The sequence below is a fragment of the Mesoplodon densirostris genome, chromosome 2 (assembly GCF_025265405.1).
Source record: "Mesoplodon densirostris isolate mMesDen1 chromosome 2, mMesDen1 primary haplotype, whole genome shotgun sequence".
Lineage (NCBI taxonomy): Eukaryota > Metazoa > Chordata > Mammalia > Artiodactyla > Ziphiidae > Mesoplodon > Mesoplodon densirostris.
Genome location: NC_082662.1, coordinates 192114424 through 192133906, shown reverse-complemented (window position 1 = coordinate 192133906; position 19483 = coordinate 192114424). Strand labels below are relative to the sequence as shown.

Here is a 19483-nt window from a genome sequence, read left to right as displayed (position 1 = left end):
ACACCAGCAGCGCCCGGCTCAGATCTTAAAAGCAACCCACCAGATGCGGGGACACACTCACTGTGCTCTGAAACGCATTCTCAAGACTTCAGTTGCACTCTCATAGAGCCTACGACAGTCAACTCATTAAAAAAACAGTGCAAGTGTTTGGTTAAGCTTTTTTTTTTTTAGCCTGCAAAGAGTGCTATGTTTAAAATTACCAGCGGTGTTATTTTTAAAGGCTAGAGTTCGGCTTCTCTTTCCACTCAGAAAGCTCCTGCTTGCCCATCAGCCACGGGCAGAGCTCTGTGCGGGGCCTAATGAGCACCCCAAAGGGCTTCCGGCTCCCCAGGCACCCGCATCGCTCCACGTGCATCCACACGGTGGTCCAGCCTGGGCGGCTGCTGGACTGCGAATTCCCAGGGCCCCTCTGCTTTGCAGGCTGTCTATGGCCCACACCCAGGCCTGCCCTCCAGAAGCACCCGCGCCTGGCTCTGACAGCCAGAGCATGGGTGGTGGGCTCCCCTGGTGGAACCACCTTGTTTTTGAGGCACCTTGGCAGCCAGCGCAGCCCAGCTGTTGAGCGTGTGTCACTTACTAGCAGTCTCACCTTCAACAAGTAACTTAAGTTTCCTGGCCCGTAACAAGGGCTCGATGACGACAATCACAACACCGACCTCAGTGAGTGGGTGTGAGCATTAGCTGGTCTAGTCTAATAAAGTGTCTGGAGCACCGCCTGGCGCAAGGGAAATGCTGTTCCCCAAAGTCGGGGTTAGCCCGCCCCCACCCCCATTCCCAGGCCCTTCTGTGCTTGGAAAGACGGTCCCTTCAGGGCAGGGCTTTTCAAATTGCAGGTTACAACTCATCTGTGGGTCGTGAAATCAGTTCAGTGCATTGTAACTGGCAATTAAAGAAAAACAGACACGCACGCGTTCAACAAAACAGAACATCAAGTACATTGGACACAGTATGGTTTCAAAAACCTTTTGACTCAATGTGTATACACTGGATTTGCTAGAAGATGTATTTCCTATTGGAGGTCAAGGTAGGAAGAAAACCCTCTAAAATCCACAGCTTGAGGGTGTTGTCAGTGACGACCTCCGTGTGAATGAGTTCTTGGTTCCATCCTGAGGGAACGTGGGGAAGGGGTGGAGAGCAGGAAGGGGAGGATGAAGCCGCCAAGGACAGCCCGCGTCTCATGCCTTCCACCCTCGCCCTCCGGGAGGACTGCAGAAGCTTCCTTTTAAAAGGTTCTCCCTCAAGATAGCCTGAGGTTATTGCTAGAGATAAAGGCTGGGTCCACTCCGTCATGGCTGCATGGTTCCCACGGACGGCAGACAAAGGCCCCTTTGGGGGCAGGTCTGCTGACCCGACAGCAGGCGGTGGAGGCCTGACCAGAGACACGTTGCCCACACAGAACCAAGGGCACGTGCCTCCCACGATGTGGTCTCACACGGTTCCCCCAATAGCGCTCTGAGCTAGAAAGGGTGGGGAAAACATTACACTCTATTGACAAGAGATGAGAAAACTTGGGGCCTAGGAGGGCGTATGATTTGCTCAAGGTCACAGAGTAACAACTGGCCCCAGAGTCCACGCTCCCAGTTTAGCCCAGCCTAAGCTAGACCAGGTCTGCACAGAGACAGGTGTGGACGGGGTGGGGGAGGAGGCAAGGGGGTGTCAGCTTTGAAGAGGGTGCAGCTTGGCATGTCTGGAGCGCCCCGTTCAGTGCACGAGAAGAGGGTGCGGACAGCGGGAACGACGAGCAGAGTGAGATGGGACACGGAGACGGAGCGCTCGGTCACGTCTTGGGAAGATGACAAAATCCGAGGGCAGGGACCACCTCCACGTCCTGCCGTAACCTCACAGCACCCAGCACGGCCCTGGGCTCGGTAATCCTTGTTGCCTAAGGAAGTGCAAAGTAGGCTCCCTGGAGGTCACTTTAGCTCGAGTGACCGGCACAGCGGGGGCAGAAACCATTAGCACAGCTGGTGCCCCGGTTTACGGCAGACGGAGTGACTGCTACGGCCATCACCCTGGGCACCGTCATGCCCTAAACCACCACAGTCACCAAAAGCATGACGCCCACCACTACCCTGTCTACGACCATCACCAAGACCATCACCGCCACCGTCAGGGTCACGACCACATCTGCCAGCTCAGGACACCGACTGCCCTCTCCCTTTCCTGAGCTCAGTTTCTATGAATCTCGTTCAGCTGAGACGAGCTCACATTTAAAAACAAAAAGGTATTATTGTGCAAAAAACCCCAACATGGGGCTTCCCTGGTGGCACAGTGGTTGAGAGTCCACCTGCCGATGCAGGGGACGCGGGTTCGTGCCCCGGCCCGGGAAGATCCCACATGCTGCGGAGCGGCTGGGCCCGTGAGCCATGGCTGCTGAGCCTGCGCGTCCGGAGCCTGTGCTCCGCCACGGGAGAGGCCACAGCAGTGAGAGGCCCGCGAACCGCAAAAAAACAAAAACAAAACCAAAAAACCCAGATGTTGTTCTTGGATGTCTGTGCTTTGCACCGAAGAGACTTTAGTATCTAGGCAAGATGAGGTCCCCACCCCTTCCCCAGAGTGTCCCCCACCCCGCCCGGGGCCTGCGGGGTCCCATTCACTGCCCAACTCCTGCCGCCTGCTGCGTGTCCCCCGGGGGCGCCAGCTGAGACCTCCCCGTCGGGACCCCTTCACTTGTATCCGGAGTCACTTTTGAACGACACGAACCTGATGTCACTCTCCCCATTTACACCTTCCCTGTCTTCCTGCTGACACAGGGACAAAACTGAGCCTGGCCCAAAGCCCTCCCAAGCCCAGCTTCCCAGACTCGGGCGGGGGCCCTCCTTCTCCGAGACCTTCTTCCTCTTTCCTCCACGCCCAGGTTCCCTCTGCTCTGCTGCAGGCCCGCTGCACACCCTGCCCTCCGCCTGGCTGCTCCCCTGGCCCCAGGATGGGGTGGGGGGGGGAGACGCCCCTCCTCGGGGAAGCCCTGCCCGACTGGCGGCGCCTCCAATCTAACCATCGCTCCCTTTGCTTCGCCCACAGGGCACTTACCGGGGCGACTTAAGGATTCCCTTCTGTGACTATGTGCTTAAGGTCGCCTCCCCACCAAACCCAAGTCCATGAAGACAAAGGATGGGTCTGCTTTGTTCACTGCGGTGGCACCAAAGACCACGCCGCCGCCTGGTTAGGAGCAGACGCCCAGGGCCTGGTGAGGGTCCCCGTAACCCCAAAGAGCACCAGGCTCTTTCTCCTCCAGGTTACGGGCTGAGCCCAGGGACGGGCCTGCATGGGATGCCACTCCTTCGGGCCGCCATCCTGGGCTCCTGCCTCCTGGCGGGGGGGGGGGGGGGGCCGTCGAGCCTAACCTCAGGAGACAGAGGACAGTTGCTTGTGCCGCCCCCAGCCCATCTGCCCCTCTTCCAGACTCCACTTTCCTACGCTCAGAGCTGCTTGACATACTCCGGAATTTTTGTTTGCTAAGGAGGGAACCAAGATGAGAGTGGGTGTGGGGACAGATCCCCTTCCAGTTCTGTGTGGTTCAGGCTGACGCGAGTGTCAGTTGGTGTTCCCTGAACAGCCGAGAACAAGGGGGAGGGACAGGATAAAGAAGGAGGAGCCGGGGGGGTGTTGGTGGCTGGGATGGGATGGGTCGGAAAGGTGGTCCAAGTGACAAGACGGTGGGATCTGGGGCCCCTTCCCTCGGCTCCGGCCTCGGACCCCCATCCAAACAGGACTTAACCTGTGACAGGTGGCCTTCACCTGCCCATCCACTGCTTTACGTGTGAGCTCAGGGCAGCAAAGGAGACTCCAGCTGCAAAGTGACAGGACGCCAGACAAGGAACACCGCTCTCCCCAAATCTCAGGGAGAGGGGCCGGCCGCGGCGACGCTTTCCTGAACGTTTACCCCGGCACAGGTCACCGAGATGAGGGCATTTGCCACGTGATGGCAGGAACCCCAAACCTCAGCCGTCAGGCTGGAAGCAGGAGGCAGGGCCAGCTCTGGCCCCTTCATTTCGCGTCTCCCCCAGTGAGAAGCACCAGCCCGGAGGGCTTCACCCAAGCCTCCTGGCCTGGGAGAGAGCCACGGTGACCCCTGCCCACTGCGGCTCTGACGGCCAGCCAGCGGCTCCAGGACTGAGGGTGCTGGGGGCACAGTGGGCACGGGCTGTGCCCAGGCAGTGCCCAGGCGCCCGGGGAGGGGTGCAGGGAGGCGACCAGAGGAGGCCCTGAGCTCAGCAAGGCAGGAGGGGTGGGAGAATGGCGGTGGGGAGAGAAAGGAACAAATGTGGGTGGGAGGTCGCTGCCATCTCTTAATCAAATGCAAATGTCAGGCTGACGGCACGCAACCGGACTTGCCTAATTTCTGGGTCTGTAGTTTGGGCGGCGTTTGGAGAGGAACGAGCACCCTGAGGAGAAGCTTCCTGAGCACAGGCTCCGTGCTGCGCGCAGAGAGGACCCGGGGACAAGGCACCTGGGGGGTGCGCCTGGGGATGAGATAGCACGACGGAGGCAGGCCCCAAGGACACCCCAAAGAGAGAAGGGGCGTTCTGGAGATGGAGGGGCCTGGCTGCAGGGGGTGCGGGCTGAGGGCTCGTGAAGGCTCAGGAGGGAGGGCCCGGAACCCAGGGGTCGGAGGACAAAGGATGCTGGGCTGCATCTCCCTCATCTCTGATGCGCCCTGAGGACAGGCTCTCCTCCCCCTACGACCCACACGGTGAGCGCGGAGGACGGGCAATGATGAGGCAACGTCAGATTAAGAAATGACTCTTTTAAGCCTGGCAGCCATCCAACAAGGTAGCTACAATTTGACCTGTTGAACAGGTGAGGAAACCAAACCTGGCCCAGGGCCTCAAGACCAGTTAACACAGAGGCGGGATTTGAACACAGGTTTGTCTGCCCCGTACCCTGCGCGTCTGACCACTGTGCTCTGTGTCTTTCCTTCCAGGACCCCCATCAGAATACACTGAGCTGCTACACACAGCTTGCAGTGAGAAGCTGGGACCTTTGTGACTGTGATTCAGAGATAGGATTTCAGCAGGAAACCCAATCTCTGTGCTCTGTGGGAAAGTGGCAGGAATCCAGCCCCTGCCCAGCCCCAGGCCAGGCTGGGCTCCTCTAGGGCAAGTCCCTTCCCATCCCCCACCGGAATCCCACCGCTAACGCCAGGCCAGTGGGGCCCCAACACCCAGGCCCCAGCCTCACGCCTGTGGTAAGGGACGGGTCAGCATCACCCCATCACCTGTGCTCCCCTGAGATAAGGAAGGAGCCAGGATGTCTTGGCCTCATCCCTCCCCAGATGTCCTCCCAGCTGTGTGATAACAAGTCGGCAGGGTGGATTCCATGTCTCAGCCCTGGAGGACGTTTCAAGGACCACCAGAGGGGCTGTTGGCCGAAGGAGGGCCTGGAAACGGGGCAGGACGATTCCAGAGGACCTGGGGTGGGGAGGGGACAGATAAGGCCACCACAAAGCTCTGGGTCAGGCCTGAGGCCCCATCCCTCCCAGAAATGAGGGCACTGCCAGCTTGTCTCTGATCTGGACAGGACCCGGGCCTGAGCTGAAGTCCAGGAACAGGTAATGAACTTGAACACAAGGTGCTCCTTCTGCCACCTTCACACACCCACCTTCAAGCCCTCTTTTCATACTGTTTCTGCTATTTTCTTTTTATCACAGTCTCAACAGCCACTCGGCTGAGGAATGACCTTAAACACTTCTGATACAGCTGACTTCTGGAGAATGTGTTTTCCCTCTCTCCTGTGATGGCTCTCAGGCCCCCCACCCCCCAGGGGAGACTGGCAGATCTCTGGCACAGAGGAGCCCGGAGCCGTGGGCACCACGTTCTGCCTCGTGGACCAGCGGCAGGCGTGCGGGTCTGTGGTTCAAAAGGCAGCAATCAGGTAGGCGGGGCAGTAACGCAGAGCAGAAGATGCTCAGTAAGGCCGGCCCCGCCCCCTGCAAACCCGGCTGCCCCTGCCTCCCCGCCAGCCCTGCAAGACTCTCCCTGTCCTACTAACTCCCCCTCCACCCAAGCTGGCTCCAGACACAACCAAGACACTGAACTGAACAAAACTACCAGGGCTGAACGGAAGCCAATCCGTGAGTGACACCATTGGGCACACTGGTCGCCACCGGCTCTGCGGAGCCTCGGGATCAGGATGAAGAAGCCAGGGGTCTGGGGCCTGCGGGGAAGGCGGCAACAGAACTAACTGTATGGTCATCGGCGGTGCCAGGCACCCTGACGCCCTCTTCTATTTAATCCCCACCGTTACCCCCGCGCAGGGCGCGTGAGCTCCATCCTATAGATGAGGGACGGGTTCAAGGAGGGCGAAGAGCGGCCAGCAGGTGAGCATCAGGCTTGATGTGGACCCTCATCTGCACGACTCAGAGCTGGCGCTTTTCTCTTAGGCCAGGCAGCCAGGGCCCCAGAGATGCTGGGTTCCGGCCGAGGGCGGACACGCCGTCCCCTGCGGCTCTCGGGCTGGCCATGGTCCTGCCAGGACAAGTGTGCAGGGGGGTGACGTGAGCACAGCTGTGCTGAAAGTGCCCCAACCACAGACCCCACACACTGTCCACAGCCTGGCAGCAGGGACCAAGGGGGTCCGGGGGACGTGCTCGGCCGCCTGTGCCACCAAACTCCTGCAGGAGACCTCAGAACAGGGCCATGCTGTTTAGAATAAAGGACAGGGCGGCTGCCCAGAGGATCTGCCGTGTCTGTGGAACTCTGCAAGGCCAGAGCTCTCCACCGGCGAGAGACCCGGTAGCACCGCGGTTAAGGAGGCTGGCGCTCAAGCCGGCCTGCCTGCGGGCGGCTCCAGGCTCCTCACTTCCTGGCTGTGTGACTGGGGAAGTTACCTAACCTCTCAGTTTTCTCATCGGTAAAATGAGAATAAAAACAGCACCTAACTCACTAAGTTGTTCTTGACGGTTAAATGAATTAATATACGTACAGTGCCCAGCACAGTCCCTGGTACATATCACATAATGATTGACAGATATTATTATGAGTCCCTGGATCTTCCATGAAGCTAACACCACCGCCCCCACCCTCCACTTCCTGCAGATGCAGCATTCGGCGGAATCTAATCTAGAAATCAGGAGCCAGTGGCCACGGGGGAGCAAGGAGGTGGCGGGGAAAGGAGAAGCCAGGCCCTGAGATGAAGACAGGGCGGAACCTGTGGCCTCAGCCCCGGGCCAGCCCTTCCCTCCCCGAGCTGCCAGATGGCAAGTCTGACCCCTCTTTGACCACCAGGGAGGCTGAGGCATTACGGGGCTTATTCAAGTTCCACACTTACGAGGGACAGGTCCAGGGTTCACAGGCAGAGGGGTCAGGGGAACAGCTTATCCCAGGCGGACACAGAGGGCCCCGTCTCCTCCCGGTCAGTCTAGTCATCCTCATTGTGGCCATGACCTTCCTGTCCACGGGGTAAGCCCTCTCCCCATAGCCTGCCTGCAGCTCTGGGCATTGCAGCCCCAGCACCGGCCACGGCTGCCCCGTGACTGTCCGTCTGTGGTCTGCTTCCCAGATTGGACATGCTGGGACGCAGGGTCTCGGGACCCGAGGAACATTTGCCGAGGGCCGGAGAGAACTGATTCTTACAGATGGGGGCTCTCGGGACCGTATCAGCCTGAAGGCTCTAGATTGTCTACAGGGCAATGGGGGGCAGATGTGCCTACTTGTGCCAGAGGCAAAAAGAGTCTGGATGAGCCCGAATCAAGCCTCGGCTGAATCTCAGCTCTACGTGAACGTGCCTAGTGACCCCGGGCTCCTCTAAGCTTCTTCACATCTAAGTCCGTGTCAGTGTGGGGTTTCCAGTCGACAGCGACGCACCAGGAGGGTCACACTGGCTGCTGAAGATGAACAGCTCCCACACCTGCGGCAAATGAGCACTCTTCCTCCACCCCCGCCCTGCCCCCGGGACCCCACTACTCGGCACCCACGGGGTTAACTCCCAGCGTTAACAGGGAGCCCCAGACACCCCCAGTTCTGCAGCCTGGCCCATGAGGATTGTGAAATAGTCTGCATGTGACCCTTGAATAGTGTCTCATCGTGAGGCTGACCTGGGTTCCCACAAAGCGCTCAGCACAGCTGGCAAACAGTGGGTGCCCACTAAATGCTAGTCATCACGGTTGTCAATCCCCAGTGATTCCTGCCTCTGGGTGTCCCGGGGACCACCACGGGGCCTCGGGAGGGAGGCTGCTGACCCACCTGCAGAGTACAAGGCTGATCGGCGTCTTGGGCACCGATGTTTCTTCCCAGGAGCTCAAACCCTGCGGCCAGGCCCTCGGTGGCCCCCAAGCCACGGGCTGGGCGGAGGTGCCCAGCAGGGAGACCTTGCCAAGCATTCAGGAGAAGCAGGGGCGGCCTCTCCAGGCTGCCCGCTGAGCCTCAGGCCGACCCCACCGGGCGGGCAGGGCGTCGGGCGGCCCAAGGCTGAGCCCTGACCCTGGGGCTGGGGAGCGGCCCTCGCGCGGCCCCTGCCGTCCACATGACACAGCAGTAGCACCGCCTGCCCACCCGCCCAGGGGGCACCGCGGCCTTCGCTGCTGTAACGCCCTCCCCGCGGGGCCGGATGAAGGGAGGCCAGGCGGTGAACGCCCCGGCACCCCTCAACGCCTCATCACCGTCGTCCGTGGAAACCCTGAGCCATTGTGACACGCCGGCGTCCTCCAGCAGCCCTGAGCTCCTGGACGCCTGGGGGCACCCGACTCCAGGACAAAGCCAAACACCCCAGCTCCCGGGACACTGGTACCCCACGGCAATGCCCAGGGCACGGAAACTGGTCCAAAGAACAAAGGAGGAGGAGGATTTGCACTGGGTACAAGGCTCCCCACCCTCCCCTGGGGCACCACCTCGAGCCCTCCTACCCGGGACGGCCCTCGAGGACCGGCTGCTCCTGGGGCTCCCAGCCGGCGAGCTCCAGTCCAGTCCTCCCACCCCCTCCAAGGAAAACTGAGCGGCGGCTGGAATGCCTTCGCCCCTTAGGCCAAGTGTTTCTGATCCCTTTAAGCAGCTCCCAACTCCTAACTCCTTCAGGAAGGCTTCCCGGATGCAGCAAGTACCCTGGAGCCAAAACGCAGTGCTCGCCCTACGCACGGCTCCCTTTTCACGCCAGCCGAGTAGCCGAGTTTACACGCTGCCGCCACGTATGGTCTGATGCAGCTCTGCGGTGGGCTATGGGTCTAGGCTCCCCCTGGGGCTGGGGCAGGAAAGTACTGACCCCTCAGGCCTCATCAGAGCTGCTGCTCATCAAAGACAAACTTTCTGGGTGCAGAGGCGTCCTCCTCTCGTCCCTCCCATGTGGACACTGCAGGGGCAGCAAGGGCCACGTTCGCTCCAGCGAACAGATGTGTAACTTGCGAGGCCCTGGGCTGGCTGGTGTGCTCACTCAGAAACTCTCTCCCAGGACCGATTCCAGAACGGGGACTCTTTCAGGGGCCTTTGGAGGCAAGCCCTGAGAGCTCCCCGCCAAAGGTCTGCCCAGAGCCTAGTGCAACCCCTGGGGCCGCCCCCGAGCTGCTTGTCCATCTCCTTCCCCACCTCTCCCGCAGCTGCACGGTACCCACGAGGAAGCCCCCCGTTTACCTCCTTCTTCCGTTTCCGGTCCCTCACATCTCTGCTGCCGGGATCCCAACCTGCATTTCAAAGCGCAGGTCACTTGTCCACAGCGTCCCCTCCTGCCCACTGAACCGCACTCACCCCACACGCCGACCGGCTCCAGGCCACCCTGCTCTCCCCCACACCCCTTCCCAACTTTTCCGTAGCATCTGCCCTGCACGGGATGAGCAGGAACCCTTATCTCCTCACCCAGCAGGCCAGCAGCTGGCGAGCGGGGCCCGAAGCCGCAACCCCAGGAGCTCGTGCTTTGTCCACAGCGACTGCTTGACAGCAATCCTGAATTAAATGGAACTGAACTCAACACTGGGGGGGAAGGGGTCTTGAGGCTCCTGGAAGCTGACATCACAGGGGTCAAGGTCAAGTCCTGGCCCTGCAGCCCACCTGCTCTCCTGGCTCGGGCGGCCAACCCACCGACCAGTGTCTCTGTAGCTCAGTTGTAAGCGCGGGGTCACAGGATCACTGTGGGCTGTAGGTGACTCATTAAACCTAAGGGACAAGAATCTCATGCCCCGCATGGTCTGTGGGTGCTGGTTATCGGTAGGTCATCACTTTCTCTGGGCCTGTTTTCCTCCCGTGGAGCATCAGGTCCCAGAGCCCTGGGGAGGCAACTCTGCAGCCTGGGTGTGCTGGAGCCCGCGGCCTATGGCAGCTGAGGGTTCTGCACAGAGAAGCCAGGCCTCCCGGGTGGCTGCCTGCGCCCCAAAAGGGAAGGCCTGCTCAGCGGTCACCAAGGGCAGAGGGAGCCTGTGTCCTCCTCAAGGTTCTTTTCTGGGACAGGAGCCAGGCAGGGAGCCCCAACCCCTGCGGTCTCTGCCTGGGGGTCTCTTTGGGGGAAGTTGTTCCAGCCTGGTCGTGGTTCAGAACCTTTCACGCCTGGGCAGTTGTGTGCGTGCACACACGCACACACATGGACACACACACACCCCTTCGGTCTGTGCGTAGCTGCTAGGGGCCGAGTGTGCAAGTGTTTCTGTGCACCGCTCCACGTGACACACCCAGTCCCTGTGCACCCTCGTGCACACCCTGACTCCCAGCCCCATCTGCGTCCCGGGGGTTTACGTCTGGACGTGAAGGTTTACGCGCAGGTCTCCCCACACACTTGCCTATCTTGCGCTCTCAACCTTCACTACCTCCCTACGCAGCCCAAGGTCACGGCTGATGGCCTGGCTCTCCAAGAAAACTCCAGCGCTTTTCACCAGATCACTCCCAATGGCAGCGCCCCAACTGGACACCCTTCCAGATGAGCCAGCTTCCCCAGGGACCAGCCTGGGCACACAGGGCCCACACCCTGGCTTCGCATGCCCGACGCACGTGAGCAAGCGCTCTGGGAAGTCGGTCCAGAGCCAGTGCTGCTGCTCGGAAATTAGAAGACGGTGCAGGAACCACCCGCTGCAGAGGCCCTGAAACATATCATCGGGATGTCGAAAATAGACCTGACGAGGGCTCAGGCCAAGGCCCGCCCTGGCCACCGGCCAAGCTCTGGCCAGAGCTGAGCTGGAGAAGAGCCGCGTGGTAAACAGGCAGTGCTGGCGGCGAGAGCCTGGACGCTGCTGGAGCCCGAGCCCTCGGGGTGAACCTGTAACGTGCCCAAGGTGGTGCCCGTGCTCTCCCGCCTCAGTGCCAGTGGGGACCCCGCACCTGCTCGCTCCCCCCACCGGCCGCACCCCTGCAACCTGCCCCTTCTTCTGCCAGAGGCCCAGGTGCCGATCCACCCTTCCGGGCATGCGGCTGCGACCTCGCCAGACACGTGCTGGGCACAGCTCCGGGAGACAGACACCGCTCCCGGGGTATCTTCCCGGTCTGAGCCCTGATGCCTGCTGGTCAGAAGGAAGCCTTGGACCCAGGCGGCTCTGGTTTTCTCTCCCTGCAGGGGCCGGGTCCCCAGGAGCCACAGTAGGGGAAGTTGCAGGGGGCGGTGCCCGCTCTGAGGGCTGACGCAGCCTTCCAAGGCTTCCACGCAGGAGCGCAGCCTGCCCACACGGGGCCAGTGAGCCGCGCCCGGCCCCCCGGCCTTCCTGGGCAAGAGAGGGAGGCTGCGGGCCCCGGGGACATCAGACGCAGCTGGGTAATGCAAACAGGCTGTGGGAGGAGGTCAGCCAACACAAATGAGAAGCATGTGGCATCCACTTCCCCTTGGCTGGCAGGCCGGCACAGGCCTCCAGGCCGAGGGAGACACTGTGGGAGGGAGCCCAGGTCAGCCAGGTGCTGGGGGGCAGACCTTATGGGGGATGGGGGGTCCAGCTGGGGGCTGGACTCTACGGGGCCCAGGAATCAGGGGAACAGCTCGGCCCCTCCTCCTACCAAGTCTTACTGCAAAAGAAAAGACAGACGGGAGAAAGAGGAACAGGGGGCGAAGGGAGGAAAGATGCGAGGGAATGCAGTCAGGCATCTGAGAGGCAGGCCAGCCTGACCCGAGAGGATCCGGAGAGCAGGTCTGCACCCACAGGTGGAAACTCTCAGGAGACAGAAACTCTGCTCAGCGGGCTTTCTAATAACGAGGGCTTTCCAGGAAAATGAGGTAGTGAGCTCTCTGTCACCGGGAGTGTGTAAACAGAACACCCACTTGCCTACAACGCTAGGAGGGAGTAATTTCTGCTTTAGGTGGGTGGCTCAACCAGACAATTTCCATTGTGTGTTCTGTGAATCCCAGGGGGGGAGGCGGGGGCTCTGCACGGAGAGGGTTCTCTCCGGCTGTACAAGAAGGCGCCGCAGAGCAGCAGGGATGGGCCTGGGGGCTCTGCTCAGCTGGGTCAGTGCAGGACCCACTCTCCCTGGAGCCCCGTGGAGCAGCCTGCACCCCCAGCCCTCGAGGTCAGAGGCTGTGGGCTGTGGGCACGGGTGTGGAGGGGCGGCCCAGAGCAGGGCGAGGCTGGAGGTCTGCAGAAGACAAAGCCTCTGGTGTTGGCAGCTGGGTGGGGACAGGCCACGGGGGTGGGCGGTTGTGCCCGCAGGAGATGTCAGGGGGTGGGACGAGAGCTAACGGTCAGCAAGCAGCCCAGGATTCCAGGCGACTTGGCGCTGTTCCGCCTTCAACCCCCATCCAGGAGGGCCTGGGGCCTGAGGGTGGAGCCTCTGCTGACCACCGAGGGCATCTCCCTTGAGAGAAGCCCTGGGCACTTCCCCTCCACGTGTCCTTGTCCCCAGAGCACAGGAGCTACCCCAAGGCCTTCCCGTCCCCCATCCACAGGGCCAGTGGCTGCCCGGGGAGGGGGAGGAAGACGGCTTTGGCTGCAGCAGCCTGAGCAGGGCAAGGCCCAGAGGCTAAGAGCAGGACCCCACGGGCCCCGGTGGAACCCGAAGCCTAGCCCTGGACCCGGGGAGAAAAGAAACGTCCTCCCCAGCGCTACCCTTGAGGAGGCAGAGGCCTTGCAGCGGGAAGGGTCTGTGCCAGCTGCCCCTCCGCTAGGCATGCACTCACCTGCAGGCCTTGCCTTCCTTCACCTGTGGCTCTACAAGCCCGGGAAGGCTGCAAGTCAGTGCCCTCACTCTCCTGCCGGGCCTCTGGGGAACCACTGGGAAGGCACCAGGAATGGCCCTGCGTGTGGAGCCTTGGGCACGAGAGTGTGGGTGAGCTTGCACACGTGGCCTGGCTGCTCGGGCATTGGATCTTGGAGGACTCCCAAGAATCCTCCACCCACCGACCCCCCAGTGCACTGAATAACAAGGAAGAAAACCATCTGAGAAGCCATTTCTCCCCTCCCCCTATTCACAGCATCCCAGAATGTAATCTCTAGAGTAACTTCCCACCCCCCCACAAAAAAAGCCACAACAACCCACTGGCTTAGAAACGGATAATTTCCTGACTTCCTTCCCCTGCTCTGTTTGGCCTGCGCCTCTGAGGGCCTAACGGTTGTCACGGCAACCCCTCACGTGGGTCCAGACACTTTCTGAGGAAGTGGGACCAGGCCGCTCCAGCCGCCTGGGCTCCTTTGCACCTGACCTGGTCCCCTTGCCTGGAGGGCTGAAAAGGGGGTGCAGTGTGCGTGGGGTCACCAGACCACTTGGAGGTCCTCGGACCCAGGTCTGAGGAGGTGGAGGAGTGTGGTCAGGATGGCATTGTGTATGTAACTGCTCTGAGTTGAGACAGGCTCTCTTAGGCACCTGGGGCCCTGTCAAGGTCCGACCACCTCCCTCTGCACCCCTCCCTAATGCCGACAGGTAGGAGAGAGCCATGGAGCAGCTCTGCCATTCACAAATGGGGAACGTGAGTCCCAGAGGAGGTCACAGAGCTTAGGACTTCTGCACAGGGAAGTCAGGACTGCAGCCTGCTGCCTGCCCCAGACCCAGGCCAGGGGCCGGTGACCTTCGCTCTGGAGCCGAACTGCCTGACATGGACTGTCTACCAGGGTCCGAGGCCATATGATCCCTGAGACAGGCCCCCTTCCCTGGACGCTCACCCCTCAGTCTTCCAAGTTTCTAGGGTTTCCCAGTGGGACCCTAGTTCTTTGGCAGCTTCCACAGCGAGGGAAGGGCAAGGCGCCTGCCTGGACCATCTGGGCCCCAGCTGATTTCTGGCAAGCGGTGATCAGCTTTCATTCCCTTTCATTCCAGAAAGGCTCTTATTCGGGGCTGCCTCACGCCCTCTCCCTCCAGCAACCGGGGCTGGGCAGCTTCCGGGGTCTGAGATGGTCCCAGGGAGTAAGCGTGTCCTGACTTGGAGCCTCACGGGTGTAGATCCTGCGTCCTTCACCATCATCCGGAGGCAGAGGCGTCCACTCGTCTCCCCAGGGGCCACCCTGCTCTCCAGGGAGGGTCCTGACGACCCGGACACCTTCATGGGTTCTCCTGTTCCCCGACTCCACACAGGAGAGGGGCTCTCCCTGGCCGTCACCTTCTCCCTCCTCCTCCCCTGCCCTCCCTGCTCCACCCTTCAAGGCCCCCCGCACTGCCCTCCTGGGGCCAGCCCCGCCCGGGGTCAGTCCAGCACGTTCACCAGACTTTCCACGCCTCTCCCCGCAACAGCTCCGCCGTGGGGTCATCAGGGCCGGTCTGGTGACCCATGCCCAGCACACACCAGCTTGGTCAGGTCCCTCTTTGCCCGCTGACTCCCCTCCCTCAATCAGGTCCCCTACACAGAGCTGCGACTTAGCAATCACTTAGCAATCAGGACAGCCGTGCAGAATCTGCCTTCCCATCATTGGCTCAAGGAAGACTCCAAGCCCCTCGAGGCTCTGACCCTGCATTTCCGGACCGCCTGGGAAATGGGGCATGTTCTCCCCCCACTCCCAGGAGCGCTTTGAGACATGACAAGTGCTGAGTGGGCGTGAGGGGTTACCGCAAAGCCTCTCCCCCCGCCCTCCTCTCCCCTCGCCCACCAGCTCTACGACTATCTGCCGGGGTTTCTGTGGTCACTGCCTCTTGAGATGCAACTAAGAGGGCTTCAGCCAGGCAGCTAGGTCCTGGGGCAGTGCAGAGACTGCAGGACTGGGGAAGCCCTGACCTTGAAAGGGGGCTGTGCCCTCTGCTCTTCTGTGTCGCTGACACTCCCTCCGCTGCCCCCAGGGACAGCCCCCGCCTTCCTCTCCCCTATCCCACCCCACCCCCTCTCAGCCCTGCAGGGAGTGTTCTCCCCGCCTGCCCCTGCACCTCCCCTGGCCTAAGTCACAGCTCAGTACCACCTCCTTAGAGGGGCCTAAGGAGGCCCCGCCCCCATTTTCTCCAAAGCCTTCCTTGGTGCCTACAATTACTTTCTTTCTTTTCTCCTTTACTGTCTGTTTCATCCCGTTAGACTGTAAGCTCCCTGAGGGAAGCACTCGGCACAGGGGGGGAGGGGTGGGGGAGGGGAGGCCGCCCCTCGGCTTCTGCCCCCACCCTCATCCCCACGGGTCCCTGCCTGCGGAGGCCGGGCCTTCAGGTCGCTGCGCCCCCGCTCTTTGCCCTTGTCCAGCCCCACGACTGCTCCTGCAGAGCCGATATGCGGCCTTCTCTGTGAGCCTCTGAATCCAAAGCTCCAAATCCCTGCCCTGCTCGAGGGTCCCTCGTCCTGGCCCACACGGGGCCTGGGGGTCCCGGGAAGGTCGCGGTAGGTCGAACCCGTCTTCCCAGCGCTGCCTTCTCCAGGCCGCCAGGCGAGCACCTCACCCCCCATTCCCACGCGCCCCACCTCGTCCTGCCCGTCACTCGGACCGCAGCCCGCGTCGGTCCCGCCCCTCACACGCGCACGGACACGCCCCTTCCCAGCCCCCAGCGGGGCTGGCAGCCCGCCTGGTACCCGGGAAGCTCGGGTCCCTCGGCGCCGGAAGACCCACATCCCCGCCACCGCAACAAGTCCGCGGAGCCACGGCGGCCGCCCGTCTCCGGGCCTCGCCGCTGTCCTCTCGTGGCCCCGGCACGGCCCGCGCCGGCTCCCGAGGCGCAGCGGCCTTGCGTCCCGCGCATCCCGGGTCCCTCCCTCTCAGGGCACAGGGTCCCCGGGGAAAGCAAGCGCAGTTCCGGGCCCGCTCCGGGTTTTTTGCTTAGGCTCTTCAGGCTCGGAGAACAATGGGGCAGCTCTCTGCGCTTCCTCCGCCCGAGCGAGCTTTGTTCCTCCCTTCCCGCCCGCTCGGCTTCCATTAGCCAAAAGGCAAAGGCTTCCCAGTCAACCAGGAGTCTCCGCGCGAAAGCCCAGACCCTTCCATACGCCCTAAAAACCTGGGGGTGGGGTGTGGGGTAGGGGTTTGGCCCAGGCCTGGGGCCGGGGCCGAGGTACAGGACACGCGTCCAGATGCGGGCAGCTGGCTGCCCGCCTGCCCCCAGGCCCCTGTCGTGTCTCCTTGCCGGAGCCCATACCCGGGAAATCCGACTCGTGCTCCCACCGGGGATCCACAGAGGAAGCGGGGCCTCAGCTGTGCTCCGCGGCCAAACAGCGCTCACAGCTGCTTTCCCCACATCTGTGCTCTAGGTCGGCTCCCGCCGGCCGCGCCCCGGCAATGCTGAATGCGCTCTTGCCCAGCACAGAGCACACACGGCAGAGGGCACCACCAGCCCCCCAGGTTTTGCCGTATTAAGATTCTAGACTTTAAGATCCCAGGAAGCTGATGGGCTCTATTTCTGAAGAGCTAAGCCCCCCACCCCATTGTCCAGCCTCACCTCCGGCAGGCCAGAGCAGAGCCCCAGCCTGGGGACATCTCTCCCAAGGCGCACTTCAGCCATATGCACCTGGGGATGGGCCAGCCCTGTACACCTGGGCGCAGTGTCCCCGCATAGCCCGAGCCGGGGTCTAGAGAGCCCCGCCGCTGTCCCCACACCTTCCCTGGCAGCGGGCGAGGGGAAAGGCCGGGGTGGGGAGGGGAGGCAGGACTCACCCAGCACTTGGCTGAAGAGCAGCTGCTCCAGGTCTCCCAGCACGGTCACCACGAGCTCGGGGTCCACCTTGAGGAAGGCGCGTTCCTCCTGGCCCTTGGCGGGGGGCGCGGGCCCGGAGCCCTTCTGCGCCTTGGCTTTGCTGGAGAGCAGCTCGTCGTCCGACTTGCCGTCGTCGCTCACGGCCGCCTCGGGAGCCTTGCTGAGCGGCTTGACCTCGGCGTAGGGGCCGCGCGGGATCCGGCTTGGCTTCCCCAAGCTGGGGGCGAGCGGGGCCAGGGGGGTCTTGGCGCCGCCCGCCGGGCCGCCCTTGGCCTGAAAGAGCGAGTGCTCGGACTTGGACAGCGTCTTGGACATCAGCGGAGCCTCGCGGCCTTTGGGGCCCGCCTTGCCTAAGCCCTTGGGCGCCTTGGCCATGTCGTCGCTCCACTCGGGCTCGTATAGCTGCATCTTCTTCTCAGAGTCCGTGAGGAACGAGAGGTTGGTAAGCGACTTCTGCTTGCGCAGGTTGGAGGCGGGCGGCCCGCCGGGGACTCGGCCGTCCACGCTGCCGGACTTGAAGACCTTGAGCTCCGCCGCGCTGGCCTTGGCCATGCCGCCGCCGCCCGGCGCCTTGGCGCGCTTGGGCAGCATGCCTCTGCCGTCCGCCGCCGCCTTCCTGCCCGCGCCCCGAGGCTCGTCCGCGCCCTCGTCGCCGCCGCCGCCGCTCTGCTCCACCTCGGGCTGCACGCTCTTGACGCTGCCGCCCAGCATTCTGCCCGCAAGGAGCGCATGGACGATCCGCGCGTCTGCAGGCACCGGGGGCGGGGTGGGGGGGGAGCGCGCAGGGAGGAGGAGGCGGGGGAGGGAGGGGAGGGGGAGAGAAAGGACGGAAGAAACCGAGGAGGAAGGGGAGAGGAAGGAGGAGGGAGCGAGGGAGCGGGGAGGAGGCGAGCCGAGGCGCAGGGGAAAGAAACGCGAAGAAGGAAGCCGGGGAAAGGGAAGGAGCGGGGAAGCCGTGGAGCGATGGGGCGGGGTCGGAGGAAAAGGGGCGGGGCGGGGAAAATACAAATCAAAATCTTAAAATCAATCAAAGAAGAACGCAAGCCCCGCAGCTGCCCGGCGCCGGGACCCGGTCCCCCGCCCGCCCCCCGCCCGCCGGCCGGTGGGTCCCGTGGGTCGCGCGCCGCCCGCCAGCGGGAGCGGAGGCTGCGGCTCGGAGCGCAGGAAGGAGGGGGGAGGCGGAGGAGCCGAAGGAGAAGGGGAGGGGTGTGCGCGAGCGCCGGGAGGTGGGGGGGAGGGGTGTGCGCGAGCGCCGGGAGTGGGGGGGAGGGGTGTGCGCGAGCGCCGGGAGGTGGGGGGGAGGGGTGTGCGCGAGCGCCGGGAGGTGGGGGAGAGAGTCTATTTCTGGCTCGAGAGGGGGTGGTATCTGCAGCCGAGAGCCAGGGGCGGATGAGTAGAGGGTAGGGGGAGATGAAGGATTCGACCCGGTCTTCTCGCTTTCCCCGCTGAGGCGGGCAGGTTCCGGGGCACGGGTTGCCCCCTGCCGCGCCCGGAGGTGGGGGGGGCGGTGGAAAGGTTCCGTTGAGCTGGTGTGGGAGTGCGGGTAAAAGGGGCTGAGACTGGGCGGCTCGGGACGCGGAGGGAGAGTGGGCTCGTGGGGCCTGGGGGGAGATGCGGCGGACGTGGAGAAACAATATCCAGGTCGCCCGGGAAACTCCCGGCCCCCCACTTGCCTTCAGCCTCTGAGGCTCCAGGCTGCCCTCCCGAAGTGCAGGATGCCTCCGGAGGACGGGGGCAGGGGGTGGACGAGGGTGGCTTGGAAAGACGGGGCCCAGGGTTGACTGGGCAGGGGCCTCAGGGCGCTGGAGGCAAGGCCTGACTCGGGATCTGGAGACTGGGTTCCCGGTGACTGTATGACCTTGTCAAAGTCACTGCACACACACACCCTCTGTCTTCTCTCACGATGGTTACAGTACCAGCTTCAGAGCTAAAGGGACTTTGGACCTGCAGAGCGCTTTGTCAAACCCAGGGCATCGGGAGGAAGCCGAGCACTGGCCCCTTGCCTGCCAGATCTACAGTGGAGCCTGTGGAGCACCTAAAGGAGACATTGTCCTGTAGCCCTTCTCCCTCCCTGCCCGCCGGGCCCAGGGAAGAGAGATGGGGTGGAGCGGGGACTGGAGGCTAGAGGCTGACGGAGCAGGCAGCCGTTTGCATGGGGCTGTCCCTCAGTAGAGGGCGACACTGCCCATTCTCCACGGCCTCCCAGGTCAGGGCCAAGTTGCCTAAGCAAAACGGTCCTCTGGCAAGAAAGTGAGGGACAGGAGAAAGGGAGGAGTGGGCCCCGGCGGAGCCACACACTGGGGAAGGCCCAGCCCTGAGAACTCTTTGCCAGAAAGCACTAGCCATCGGATACCTGCCCACCTCATCCCCAACCTCCATCTCTCTAGCCCCAGGCCCCCCTTCACCCTAGAATTGGAGTCTCCTGCTTCATGCACTCTGCTAGCGCGCATCACAGCCTGCCTGGCGTGAGAGGCATTTGTGTACGTGTCCGTCTCCCCCACCAGCACCCACGCTCTCAGGGATGGAGCTGTGTCAGCACCTTGGTGGAGCAGATGCTTCCCCTGTGT

General features: G+C 62.7%; 1 protein-coding gene across 4 annotated transcripts in view; it reads right to left on the bottom strand.

The window, feature by feature from the left end:
- The window catches only part of NAV1 (neuron navigator 1), a 210396-nt gene that overhangs the window by 110056 nt on the left and 80857 nt on the right, over positions 1-19483 (bottom strand). For 3 of the 4 annotated variants that reach the window (XM_060091497.1, XM_060091496.1, XM_060091498.1), the window contains one exon: positions 16877-17662. The exons of the other annotated variant lie outside the window; for it this stretch is intronic. In XM_060091497.1, coding sequence (XP_059947480.1) covers positions 16877-17662 — 786 coding nt within the window. The remainder of the gene's footprint in view (positions 1-16876; positions 17663-19483) is intronic. 4 annotated transcript variants of the gene reach the window in all.